This window comes from Dicentrarchus labrax, unplaced genomic scaffold, assembly GCF_905237075.1.
Source record: "Dicentrarchus labrax unplaced genomic scaffold, dlabrax2021, whole genome shotgun sequence".
Taxonomy (NCBI): Eukaryota; Metazoa; Chordata; class Actinopteri; family Moronidae; genus Dicentrarchus; species Dicentrarchus labrax.
The window spans coordinates 1,510,417-1,523,134 of NW_026136715.1; the positions used below are offsets into that span (position 1 = coordinate 1,510,417).

The window sequence follows — 12,718 nt, forward strand, 5'->3', positions numbered from 1 at the left end:
TTTTCATTTCGGTGTTCCTGGCCATGGGTTCGAGGGGATTCATTTTAAATGTTTCTGTCTCTCGCAAGAGTCTCAAGTGCTGTGGTTCCTGGTTGCCACGACAACCAAAGCCTGCCTCCACACACACACACACACAGACACACAGACACACACACACACACACACACACACACATACACACACACACACACACCACACACACACACACACCCACACACACGCCACACATCACACACACCCACACACACACACACACACACACACAGCTAGCTAAAGAGAATGACAAGGCATTAATATGCTAGCACTAGCGTGCTAGAGAGCAAGACGTGGTATTAACATACGGGCCAGAGCAAGGCACAATCAACATTTCTTTAGGAATTTTGGAGTTATATTGACTACTGTTCTGTTATTCTACTTTTCTTTGTGTTTTTTGTTGTTATGGTAAAAACCTGCCATGGCAGAAGATTTTCTGAAGGCTTTCTATATTTATGTTTATTGAAATGTGACTAGATACTGTACTGTCTTTCACAGAAACCTGTATGAGAATTTAAAAGGTAAACAAAGTGTTTTGTATAAAGAACATCTGTCTGTCGTTGCTTTGAAAGAGTCATTCAAAAAGGATCTGGAAATCTCCAATGTGTCAAAGATCCATGTCTGTAATCTCCTGGATATAGGCAGTGTCTATCCATATCCAACGGTATCACCACCTTACCGGATACTACCGTATTTTTGTGGATTTATTCCAGTGCATGTGTGTATCATTTGTTTCAAAAATACCATTTTGTAGAGGGATTGTGGGATGTTTTTGTGAGTAAGTGTTTTCTCCTATTTGGCTTGTGAGTAGACGTTCGTAGTCTGCAACTGCAAGTGTGTGAACAGTCGGCAAAACCTGTAATTCTCAGATGAAGTCTTGTTTGTGTATTTGTTGGTGTCAGGTAAAAATGTTCAAACCTGGTTCAGAAAAAGGTCTGAACTTGCCGACAGTTGCTAAAAAACATCCTTCGAAATACTTATTGGAGTCATAAAAATATGATGCTCTAGAATCTGATGCACAAGATTTTTATTGGAGTCAACACACCAACAAAACAATGAGTGTGGTCCCGGGACCAGACTAACTGCACACATGCACTCCATTAGATATTGTACAAGAGCTCTTCCCACCCACTGTTTTCCCAACACTGACTCTTTTGACAAATCAGATCTAATATTATAATTTTGTGGTGACGTTTGTTTATGCCAACATTTAGGACCAGTTCAAATGGTTTGAATTCTGTGAACTCCATCCTAACTTACTGTAGTTTCTATATGGTGTGCTGGTCATGTGACGCACACCCCCACACATTTCTGCAGTATCCTGAAAGTTAAGTTTAGTTGAGGTAACAGACAACTAACACAAGTTTCAGTCCTCAAAGTGAGCTTGCTAAAAATAAAAGAACAATAACAAATAACTTAACATTATATCTCTATGTTTCCATGAAAGAATTCAACCAAACAGATCAATATGATCAATAAAGTTCCTTTATATCATTTTGGATGGCAGCTGCCACACTCAGGTTGTCTGTGGTAGCTGAGCCAGGGAGTACAGAGAGTCATTCTCAATGCTTTCAGACTGATGTGGTTCAGATTGATCAGTGGCTTCAGTTTGCTTCTTGGGCCGTTGAACAACAGAATACATCAAGTCACACTGGTGATATGTGCTCTCTGTACTCGCCCCCCCTGAACTGACCCCAGAGCTGGAAGCATCTTTTGAATATGTCACATATTGGTGGTGGGAATAATTAGTATAGAGACTGCCTGGGTCTGCAGAGAAGTAGAGGGTAGAGACCCCTGCAGGTTGGCTCACAGGCTCACAGTCTTCAGGTCGGATTTCATCATATTCAACTTCCTTGAAAAAGAAATAGTGAGAAAAAGCAGCTGTAAGAAACACGGAAAATACTGAGTTAAACCAAATAGAAACAAGTTACGAGCACATTAAACACATACAGTCTGAAACCTCAGTCAAACATTATTAACAGCTCTTCAGTGTCTGAGCTGATAACTTCTGATGTGTCTGAATGTAGCTGTGGGTAATTCAGAAGACAGTTGTGTGGGTTATCAAGGTGGACACAGTCTTGTTGGAGTCAATAGAGAGATCCAGCTGTGAGTCAATGAAAGCCAATATTCTATATTGTACAGTTTCCAAGTTTGTCACCACCTTGAAATGGCAGTCAGAGTGTACCAGTGGCAAACTCAGGCTTTCACATTCATCTTCACACACAATCCTGCTGGAATAATCAAATTATAAACTGTTTTATGACCTAAAAAGATGGAAATTAGCTAATTTATTTGCACCACCACTACTCCACGTCCTGTCTGTAAGACTTTGATATTGAACATGTTTGTTAGCAGAATGAATTCACTCTCACTTAATTTGGACTACAGTAGCCTGGAGTCAGATCAAAGATACAGTCACACTGCCTCTCTGAGCTGCTCAAAGTGAGGAGTAATGGCTGCTGGGGTTGGATCAATGACAGTTTATATAATGGACAGAGCTTCTGGGTCTGTGAAATGAAGTGTCCTAAACCTGCAATCTATGTAAAGGCCAGCAGGGGGCTCCATTGGCCGCATTGGCACGTCCATCAAAGAGCCATGACCCTGTCTCCAGTTCAACACTATTCATTCCTTAGACCGCATTTGATGTCTTTCACATTTTTCCTGTTTCTAACTCATCAACTCTGAGGACAACATGTTCACTTGCTGCCTGATATATCCCCCCCACTGACCTGATAACCAGATAATCAGTGTTAATCACTGCCAGTGCTCATAATGTTATGGCGGGTCAGTGTATTTTAGAGTTTATCTAGAATATGAGATTGTGTGTGACCAGGCGAGCCACCATTGTTTCCTGTGCAGTCAATGAGAGCAGTTCATTGCTCAGTGACCTGTCTGGTACTCCTAAATTAACCTTAACAGTGCATGACGAACATCCGACTGGGAAACAGTCCTGTTGCCGTCGTGTACTAAGAATCCTTTGAAACATATTCCAGGTGTTGTTTGTGATTACCTCTGAGTTCAGAGCCCAGAGCTGTGAAATGAGCCACACACAAGCTGAGGAAATGCATCAGTACTGTGTGTTTCTGTGGGAAAACCCAGAGACCTCAACTTGGTTTCAGAACTAAATGAATAGAAACTGACCTCTGGTGTGTCTTCTTGTGGTCTCTCAGCACTTGGCACACCTTCTGAAAACATGAAGACAATTGTTTATATGTCTGGTGGAGGCTGACGTTGCTGATGTTACCACATATACGCAGTGTGTGCAGTGGATTGTGGGTCTTACTCAGTTGTTTCTTTGTCGTCTTCCTCATGAGCTTCAGTAGGACCAGCAGTATGGTTAGTATAACAGTGACACCCAGAATCAAATATGGTACACTTCCTGGCCAAAGAAAGAGGAAGAGGAAGATAGTCACACACAGCACAGCTTGCTCCTCACATCCTCTCTGCTGTACATGAATCTATTAATGATCTTAAACTTGCTTTGCACCAGACGTGTGAATACTGATCAGTGATGGTTGTCAGAATGTAAAGCTGTTTCACACTCACTTTAATAACACATTATATTGTACAGCAACTTTAAATATATGGATCTTTATTCACATCATTCATTATCATTAAGTTATATTTCACCACCTGGATGTTCATACTGGATTCATTATTTATAATATGCATTGCAACGTCAGTTAACATTAAAATATATGTGTACATCGGTGATATACTGTATGTGTGAGTGCAGACGATACCCAGTCCTTGTGTTGCTGATGCAGTAGGTGTTGTATAAAGGGTCGTATATGACGCAGACAGATCAGTAATACTGTCTGAGCTGCTTGAAGACACTGTGGAGCTCTTTGTAACAGCAAATGATTTTGGAGTTGTCTTGGGAGTGGAAGACTCAGCTGGAATCAACAGACACAGTATTTATTAATCTGACAACTAGTTGGACAGTAGTTTTTGACAAAGGAGAGGTATTTAAAAATATAAATGAGGAGCATAAACTTACCATCTATGACTTTAAGATTCACCTCTATATATGAATCTGGGCCAGTTCTCTCCACTGCACAATAATATTTCTTAGAGTCTGACTTTTGGAGATGAATGAAGGTCACAAATAAACCTTCTGCACTGTTAGTTAACTCTATTCTATTCTTACGTACAGTCTCTTTAAATGCTGCTTTGATGATGGCTCTTGAGCATGGATCAGCACAAAGATACTTAACATGATATTTTACATTAGTCCAACCGTTCCAGTCGGAGCATTTGAATGTAACACTTGTCCCAACACGTCCATCTATGTTGAGCGGTTTCACCACCACAACACTCAGAGCTACACGTGGAAATAAAGGAAACATTGTTGGTCATTGTCATAATGTCAATGCATGAATGAATTCTTTTAATATTGATCCACTGAATTATTTGTGATGGTAAAACTTCACTTTTACAAAAAGTGAACCACTAAATGACTCATTTAGCAAACACACATATAAAAATGTATCTAGCAGCATTTGTACACAAGCTGCAGTCGGTACAAATACAGAGAATATAAAAAGATAAACTCACCAGAAAGAAGACAAGAGTACACATAGATTGTTATCATTCTGAAAGTGACGAGTAAAGAATAAAGAGCAAGTGTACAACAATTATCAGGTCAGTCCAACCACAGTCTGTAACTTCCCCTTTGTCTCAACCTTTCAATGGCTGAAGCTCCTCCCTTTCCTTTACACACACACACACACGCACACACACACCCACACACACACACACACACACACTGCATAACACACTGTTAATGTCCACTGCTAATGTACAAAACAGGAAACAATGCACATAAAATAGGAATATATTATTTATTCAGAATACAGAGATAGATATACAGATATACAGAGAGTATTCATACAGGATGCAGTGTGAGGATGTGAATTTAACACTTAAAAACCACAGCTGTGCAGCACTAAGTGTGCTTGACCGAATGCAACTGAAGTCTGCCAGTATGTGTAGATGCTCCAACTTAAATAAACCCACAAACATTCACAGCGTTTTTAAGGAAAATAATTTCTCACTTTATAGTTTAAAACCATATTAAACTGTCAATGTGTAGCAGACTGTGTACAAAGGGCTCACATCTCTCCATAAAGAGAACCAATCTGCCATTAAGGTTAGCAGCTGCAAGAAGTCATTGTTATTGATTTAGTTTTACATCCTTTCATATGATGGTGAAGCAACAGCTCCTTCTGCAACACTCAGTCAAATCTGTGACTTAGCTGTGGAGTCACAGACGCCTCTGGTGGGTGAGACAGTGCTATAGACCTGGTCTTCATCCATCGTAACTGGGTGGAGTGATTGGTAGACTCCATCAGGACCTGCACTCTGTTCACAACATGTTTGTTATCAGACTGGTACCAAATAAGACAATGCACTGGTGCAATGTGTCTACAAAGGCCGTACATTAGCAAAAAGGCACTGAGGTTGGGAGCTACAAGCCAAAGAGGAAAATATACACATTTTCCATTTAGGTAAGAAAAAGTTCTTATCATGCAAAGGGAGTCAAATACCATAGCAGCAAACAATGAAAGTAATGCTGAGAGAGAATGATGAGTGAAGTAGGACAGACAGTTACACAAGCCTGAAAGGTTTCTTACAAAGTAGTTTGTATCGTACATGCAGGAGAATTAAACAGCTGAAAGTATTCATACAATATTTAGTATATGATAAGTTGGTTCATCATAAAACTGTATTCTCCATGTGTTAAAAGAAATAAAGACTAAGAGCACAATATGATAGCTGATAAGTATCATCTGTAGACATTTTGTCATCTCTGCAGAGCTCAAGATATCAGTGAAATATGTATGTTCATTATGTTGATGATTCATTATTCACTGTTAGAATTATGTTGAACCAATAAATATGTTAAAAAGGGAAGTGAAATACAAATCTATATAGCTTTAGTGTTTCTAAGAAAAAGTTGGCAGACAGTTAGGTGTTACGTGTCCTTAAGAAGAGGGAAGTCAAAGAACAGAAACGAGCACGAGGGGCAAACAAAATAAGACACTGCTGGAAACTCTTTGGTTGAGTGACATGATCAGTAAAACCTCACTGTAGAAATGCATTTCAGTGAAGACATTTTAGATGTATGATTGTTTTGTTTTGATAGTTTCTCCTTCACACTTGGAAAGGGAGGGTGAAGTGAGGGAGTAGTAAAAGTTGATCTACTCGATCCTGAACAGCATGAACATAAGAAACGACAAAGGAAAACTAGGGGCAGGATTCAAGCTGTGTCATTGCTGTCCAGCACAGAAAGCCGTACACATGGTTAAAGATTCAAAATGGCAAAACTCACCTCTCCTGCATCTTCTGGTGGGGTAACAACCACTGGAAAACAATCAGGGCAGCATTTGTTAACTGACTGGTCAAAATAATGTTCATTGGAGGATATGTAATACAGTTAATACGGTACAGTGGTGGTCCTGGATGTTTTGGTGGCCCAAGCAAACTCTTACGTTATTTTATTATAGGAATTTGCAACTCCAGATCTGAGCCAGTGCCTTGCTCAAGGACTGACTGGAGAATGAACCTCACATACATGTTAATGGTGGGGAAACTGGAGCACCCAGAGGACAACATGCAAACTCCACACAGAAAGGCCCTGCCCCACCCGGGATTCGAACAAGGTTGTGAGGCGACAGTCCTAACCACTGAGCCTCTGTGCCGCCCAGAAGGCTTGTGCATGCTTTTATTTCTAATCGGCTAGATTACTGTAACGCTCTGCTCAGAGGAATATCTGAAAGGCAGAAGACCTTACATGCACTGGAACCAGTATCTCTCTGACATTCTTGTGAGCTATGAACCAGCAAGACCCCTCAGGTCGTGTGGAACAGGTCTTCATGATAACTGGTGAATCTGACTTTAGCTTTATGCTCCAAGCAGCTAGACTGTCCTAATGAAGCTCAGTGTCAGTGTGTCTGTCAGAGGAGAGAAGAGAAAGACTGCATGTTCAATATGGCCATAAATCACAGCAAAATCCTGTTTCCTGCTAATCTCAATCCCTGGTCTAAGTATTTATAGAATGTATCTTAAAAAATATATTACTGCATATCCTAATATATGACTCATTTGGATTCAGAACCAGGTTTTGGGGGAAAAATATTTTATTGTCACCTATTCCACGGACCGCCACTGTATACAGTTGGTTTATGTGTCTTACTAGGTTGTTTCTTCATCATCTTCCTGGTTAGCATCAGTATGAGCACTCCAAATATTATAAAAGGTAAAACCAGAATCCAATAAAGTGAATTTCCTGGACAAAGAGAGAAAAGGACAAAGGTTAACAGGTCATACAGCTGCTCACATCAGTTCAGTGAATACTAATAATTTGTGATTGACCTGAAAACTGAAGGTACAGATAAAGATGTTCTAAATGAAATAAAGTTTGGGTATTCTGCAGTCTGGAAAAGCAGACAGGAGATGTACTACTGTGGACACACTGTATTACACCACAGAATCAGCTGTTTGGGTCCAAAAGTTGCAAGATCAGACTGAAATAAAACTTCATGTTGCTAAATATGTCAAAGTTGGTGCACGCTTGTGTTTCTCAGGACTGTGCTGCTGTAACTCTGACCCAAACAGCTGGTCTGCAGTGTAACACAGGCCCATGTGTACAAAGTTCTATGATTAGTGCCAAAGAAAGAGGCAGTCAGTGAGGAAAAGTGGTGAAAATATTCTTATAATTGTACTTGGAGGGCTTTTTTTATGTGGTAAAGAATTTTTCTGCTGCCCATCTACAGCATTTCATTGCTCTGCTTCCCTGTCTGCCTGACCCCTGACCTTTTACTGCTGTCTTGTATCTGTAAAAGTCTTGATGAACATACGTGTGTTTACTATAAGACTGCTTTGTGTCAAGAATTTGGAACCTTATTGAGGTTTTCTATTAACTATTAGCTATTTTTATTTTTTATTTAATGTCTCAAAAGCTTGATGTTCATACTGTCGTTGCAATGGACACAATATTTACACCCTGAATTTCAATTAAAAATGTAACATATGTATGGTAAATGGACCTGTACTTGTATAGCACTTTTCTAGTCTTCTGACCAGTCAAAGTGCTTTTACACTACAGCCACATTCACCCTTTCACACAGCGCTCTACCTCTGAGCCACAGCCACACCAAAGTTCAACTTTAGATGAGTGTGCAGTTCATACCAGCAGTAGGTGTTGTATAAAGGGTCGTATATGACGCAGACAGATCAGTAACACTGTCTGAGCTGCTTGAAGACACTGTGGAGCTCTTTGTAACAGCAAATGATTTTGGAGTTGTCTTGGGAGTGGAAGACTCAGCTGGAAACAACAGACAGTATTTATTAATTAAAGACAACTAGTTGGACAGTAGTTTTTGACAGAGGAGAGGTATTTAAAAATATAAATGAGGAGCATAAACTTACCATCTATGACTTTAAGATTCACCTCTATATATGAATCTGGGCCAGGTCTCTCCACTGCACAATAATATTTCTTAGAGTCTGACTTTTGGAGATGAATGAAGGTCACAAATAAACCTTCTGCACTGTTACTTAACTCTATTCTATTCTTACGCACAGTCTCTTTAAATGCTGCTTTGATGATGACTCTTGAGCATGGATCAGCACAAAGATACTTTACATTATATTTTACATCAGTCCAAACGTTCCAGTCGGAGCATTTGAATGTAACATTTGTTCCAACACGTCCATCTATGTTGAGCGGTTTCACCACCACAACACTCAGAGCTACACGTGGAAATAAAGGAAACATTGTTGGTCATTGTCATAATGTCAATGCATGAATGAATTCTTTTAATATTGATCCACTGAATTATTTGTGATGGTAAAACTTCACTTTTACAAAAAGTGAACCACTAAATGACTCATTTAGCAAACACACATATAAAAATGTATCTAGCAGCATTTGTACACAAGCTGCAGTCGGTACAAATACAGAGAATATAAAAAGATAAACTCACCAGAAAGAAGACAAGAGTACACATAGATTGTTATCATTCTGAAAGTGACGAGTAAAGAATAAAGAGCAAGTGTACAACAATTATCAGGTCAGTGCAAACACAGTCCATAACTTCCCCTTTGTCTCACCCTTTCAAAGGCTGAAGCTCCTCCCTTTCCTTTACACACACACACACGCACGCACGCACACACACACACACACACACACACACACACACTCCATAACACACTGTTAATGTCCACTGCTAATGTCCAGAACAGCAAACAATGCACATAAAACAGGAATATATTATTTATTCAGAATACAGAGATAGATATACAGATATACAGAGAGTATTCATACAGGATGCAGTGTGAGGGTGTGAATTTAACACTTAAAAACCACAGCTGTGCAGCACTAAGTTTGCTTGACCGAATGCAACTGAAGTCTGCCAGTATGTGTAGATGCTCCATCTTAAATAAACCCACAAACATTCACAGCGTTCTTGTTCAATATGTTTTATTATTATCAGCAGTATTGCATATATTAAATGGACACTTCTGCAAATTTAAAAAGGGGTGACTGTAAACACCTTTCCTGTTTATTCAGTTATGATCATATATAATTTAGAGTTCCACACTTTACATTTTCTTTCTTTTGTGATCTGTAATTCTAATTCAAAGCAAATAAATACACATAAGACAGTTTGTGGCTCCTTTTCACTCTAATAATACAGTGGAAATAATCACTTTCATTTAGTGCATTCAAGTCGATTTTTAATCCTAAAATGTGATGAATTACTCTGTAGAGACACATTGCTTGTCCCCAAATGTGGGATGAGCCCCCATAACATGACTGATTTAACTTTAATTTCTGTTGATTTTTGTCCACATAAAATAAATTGAACTACAAAGCACATATGCAAAACCAGTATACACACTTATATGTTCACTTTAATGAATCCACATTTCTGAACCATTTCCTGTATCCACAAACATCGACTGCAGAACAGCAATCTGAGAAAATAAAGTTTGAGGTCAGAGAACAGAAAGAGAATATGTACATTTAGTAACATCGGTCAGCTCATCACATGATAAGTGGGTTTATCATAAAACTGTATTCTCTGAGTGTTAGAAGAAATAAAGACTAAGAGCACAATATGATAGCTGATAAGTATCATCTGTAGACATTTTGTCATCTCTGCAGAGCTCAAGATATCAGTGAAATATGTATGTTCATTATGTTGATGATTCATTATTCACTGTTAGAATTATGTTGAACCAAAAAATATGTTAAATAGAGAGAAGTGAGGGTGCCCGGTTAACTCAGACGGTAGAGCTGGCGACCCATGTACCGAGGCTGAGTCCTTGCTGCAGCGGCTCAGGGTTGGAATCCCACCTGTGGCCCTTTGCTGCGTGTCATCCCCTCTCTCTACCCCCCTTTCCTGTCTATCTTCAGCTGTCACTATAAGAAGGCAATAAAAAAAGAGAGAAGTGAAATATCTACAAATCTATATAGCTTCAGTGTTTATAAGAAAAGGCTAGATGACAGTTAGGTGTTAAGAGTCCTTAAGAAGAGGGAAGTCAAAGAACAGAGAAGAAGAGAAGCGAGCACATGAGGGACAAACAAAATAAGACACTGCTGGAAACTCTTTGGTGCCTTTAAGTGAAGACATTTTAAATATAAGATTGTTTTGTTTGAAACAAGCACATTTGGTCTCCAGGGGCAGAAGGTGATTTTCACTGATATAATATTTCTTAAAGAAGTCAGGATGTGCACCAGAAGTCTTAACGGTCCAGAGTTTAACACTGAGGAGGATCTGTTGGCAGAAATGGAAAATAAGATGTATAATTATGTGATTATTATAATCATTCTGTTTTTGTTACACATTAACCCAGAAAAGACAAACCAATCACTGGCTCAAGATATGTTTGTGGTTTTTGAAGCCACCATAGTTTCTGCTTCGCGTTTGGAAAGGTAGGGTGAGTTGAGGGAGTTGCAATCTGCACAGAAAGCACTAAATCCAACACACTGGTCCTTTAATCAAATGCACTTTAATGTTAATAATATTGATGCATATGGGACTTTCACTCTATAAAGAGGGAGCTGACTGATAACAGGATGGCATCGAGGCTCTGCCAAGTGTGTATTCTGAATATTTCACTCAAGCCCTACTGGGATGCAACTTAAAGAACATTAACCAGGGCTGCGTTTCATCAGTAGTCCCACTTCCCCTCAGCCCTTGGTATGACGTAACAGCATACGTTGCACGGAGGCCACTTGGAGCGCGGAGGGAAAGTGGGCGGGGGAGGAGCGGGGGATTTAAAAGAAACGCACTTGGCCTTGGAGTCTACTCATTGGCAGCCGTCGGCGTTATAGCGGCAATGACGTAAACTGCAATGCATTGTGGGTGATAGCCACCTCGGAGTGACCATCGTTGTTCACTCGCTCCCTCAGCCCTCCGAGGGTCCATCTCACCAAGTTCACTTCAGTTTACATTGGAACGACACTTATGATGAAATTAATAATTATTGTACGACCTGTAAGGAATTAACCACATATATATTGTTTCCTGTACTGTTTATGAATCAAAACAACAAATAGTTTCTTTCTGTGTCTGACTAGTCCTGGCACAATAATAATACTCTGATAGTACTTTGATGACAGTCTTTACACTTTGATACATTGATTCATGATAACTGTAATTATGTATTACAGGAAACTCTTAATTTATCAGAACTTCAATATATTTGTTAGTTTTAAATATTAGCTTCACAGCTATGTTTGTGTATAGCTTTAAGCATTCAGTAGTGTTTATATTTCACAGTTAGATATTCTCATGAGATTCAAATTATTACAGCCTTTAAGTTATATTCAGTCAGTCAAACACAATGTAAAACAAGTAAAGCCAGTAAAATACAATAACTGAGGGGAACAACAGGGACATAACGTATTAAAATATGTTTACTGTACCAAACTGAGGATATAAATGAAGACCTACCTAAAATAACAGAATCCATATAAAAATGTATTTGACCTTTGTCCCATCAGCAGGCTTTATGACCCATACTGCAGTCGGCCACCAGAGGGCAGCAGAGACGTTTTGGCTTCACTGTTGGAGAGCTGTCATGTTGCCTATCTTTATATATGTGGATGGTGGGAACTGAGGAGTGATTGGCAGGAAATATTTATCAATCAGTTTTTGTTGTATTATATAGTTGTTATTGTTCGTGTGATACCTGTAGTTCCTGGTGGTAAATGTGGTTTAATCAGATTCTGGGAACAGTAACTTTGGTTACCTGGCTGGTACCAGGAAGGAGGTGTGCAGCTCATTAACTCTTCCTCTTTGTGGCTGCTTCTTACTGTTACATTGCTCGCTACACCCAGGGTGTGAACTACGGGGAGCCAGGGGGGTCTCAGCCCCCCTTAATGAGACATGAGCTCCCCTGAAAACATGATTTGTGAAATTTTGGGGGGGGTCTCTAAAATATTGGCAAAATGCTTTTTTTCCATGCATTTCCTTTTTGTTTCGTTTTTTGTTTTTTTGTATTGTCATGATGGATCACATGGATCATGTGTAAAATTAGGCTATTTTTAATGTATGATTTGCGCATGAGGGTGATTTGATCACATTATTAAGTTCTTCTATAGTCTTTAATATTACTTACAAAGTAAGTAATGTAAATGTTTCATATAACTATCACCATATTTACAAAT

The 12,718-nt window shown here is 39.3% G+C and overlaps 1 protein-coding gene across 7 annotated transcripts; it reads right to left on the reverse strand.

The window, feature by feature from the left end:
- Positions 1-1,043: 1,043 nt before the first annotated feature.
- Positions 1,044-9,141, reverse strand: LOC127378075 (CMRF35-like molecule 5). 7 transcript variants are annotated; one of them, XR_007887809.1, is made up of 6 exons: positions 9,024-9,134; positions 8,467-8,790; positions 3,777-3,929; positions 3,317-3,408; positions 3,175-3,218; positions 1,044-1,885 (listed from the first exon to the last, which is right to left on the reverse strand). XR_007887809.1 is itself a non-coding variant. In XM_051426632.1 (6 exons), the coding sequence occupies exons 1-6, from the start codon at positions 9,058-9,060 to the stop codon at positions 1,550-1,552; spliced, it is 990 nt and encodes a 329-aa protein (XP_051282592.1). In that variant the 5' UTR covers positions 9,061-9,134; the 3' UTR covers positions 1,044-1,549. The 7 variants fall into 7 exon arrangements, 6 of the variants coding, with proteins under 6 accessions (XP_051282592.1, XP_051282593.1, XP_051282590.1 ...); XM_051426632.1 differs by lacking the exon at positions 8,467-8,790 and adding an exon at positions 4,034-4,357 and having other exon boundaries at positions 3,317-3,412; XM_051426633.1 differs by having other exon boundaries at positions 3,175-3,215; positions 3,317-3,412.
- Positions 9,142-12,718: the final 3,577 nt, after the last annotated feature.

Coding starts and splice junctions, on each gene's coding strand:
- LOC127378075 (XM_051426632.1), bottom strand. CDS start 9,060: ATGATAACAATCTATGTGTACTCTTGTCTTCTTTCTG. Junction 4,358..9,023: donor GTACTCTTGTCTTCTTTCTG/GTGAGTTTATCT, acceptor TTCCACGTGTAG/CTCTGAGTGTTGTGGTGGTG. Junction 3,413..3,776: donor ATCAGCAACACAAGGACTGG/GTATCGTCTGCA, acceptor TTCTTTGGCCAG/GAAGTGTACCATATTTGATT.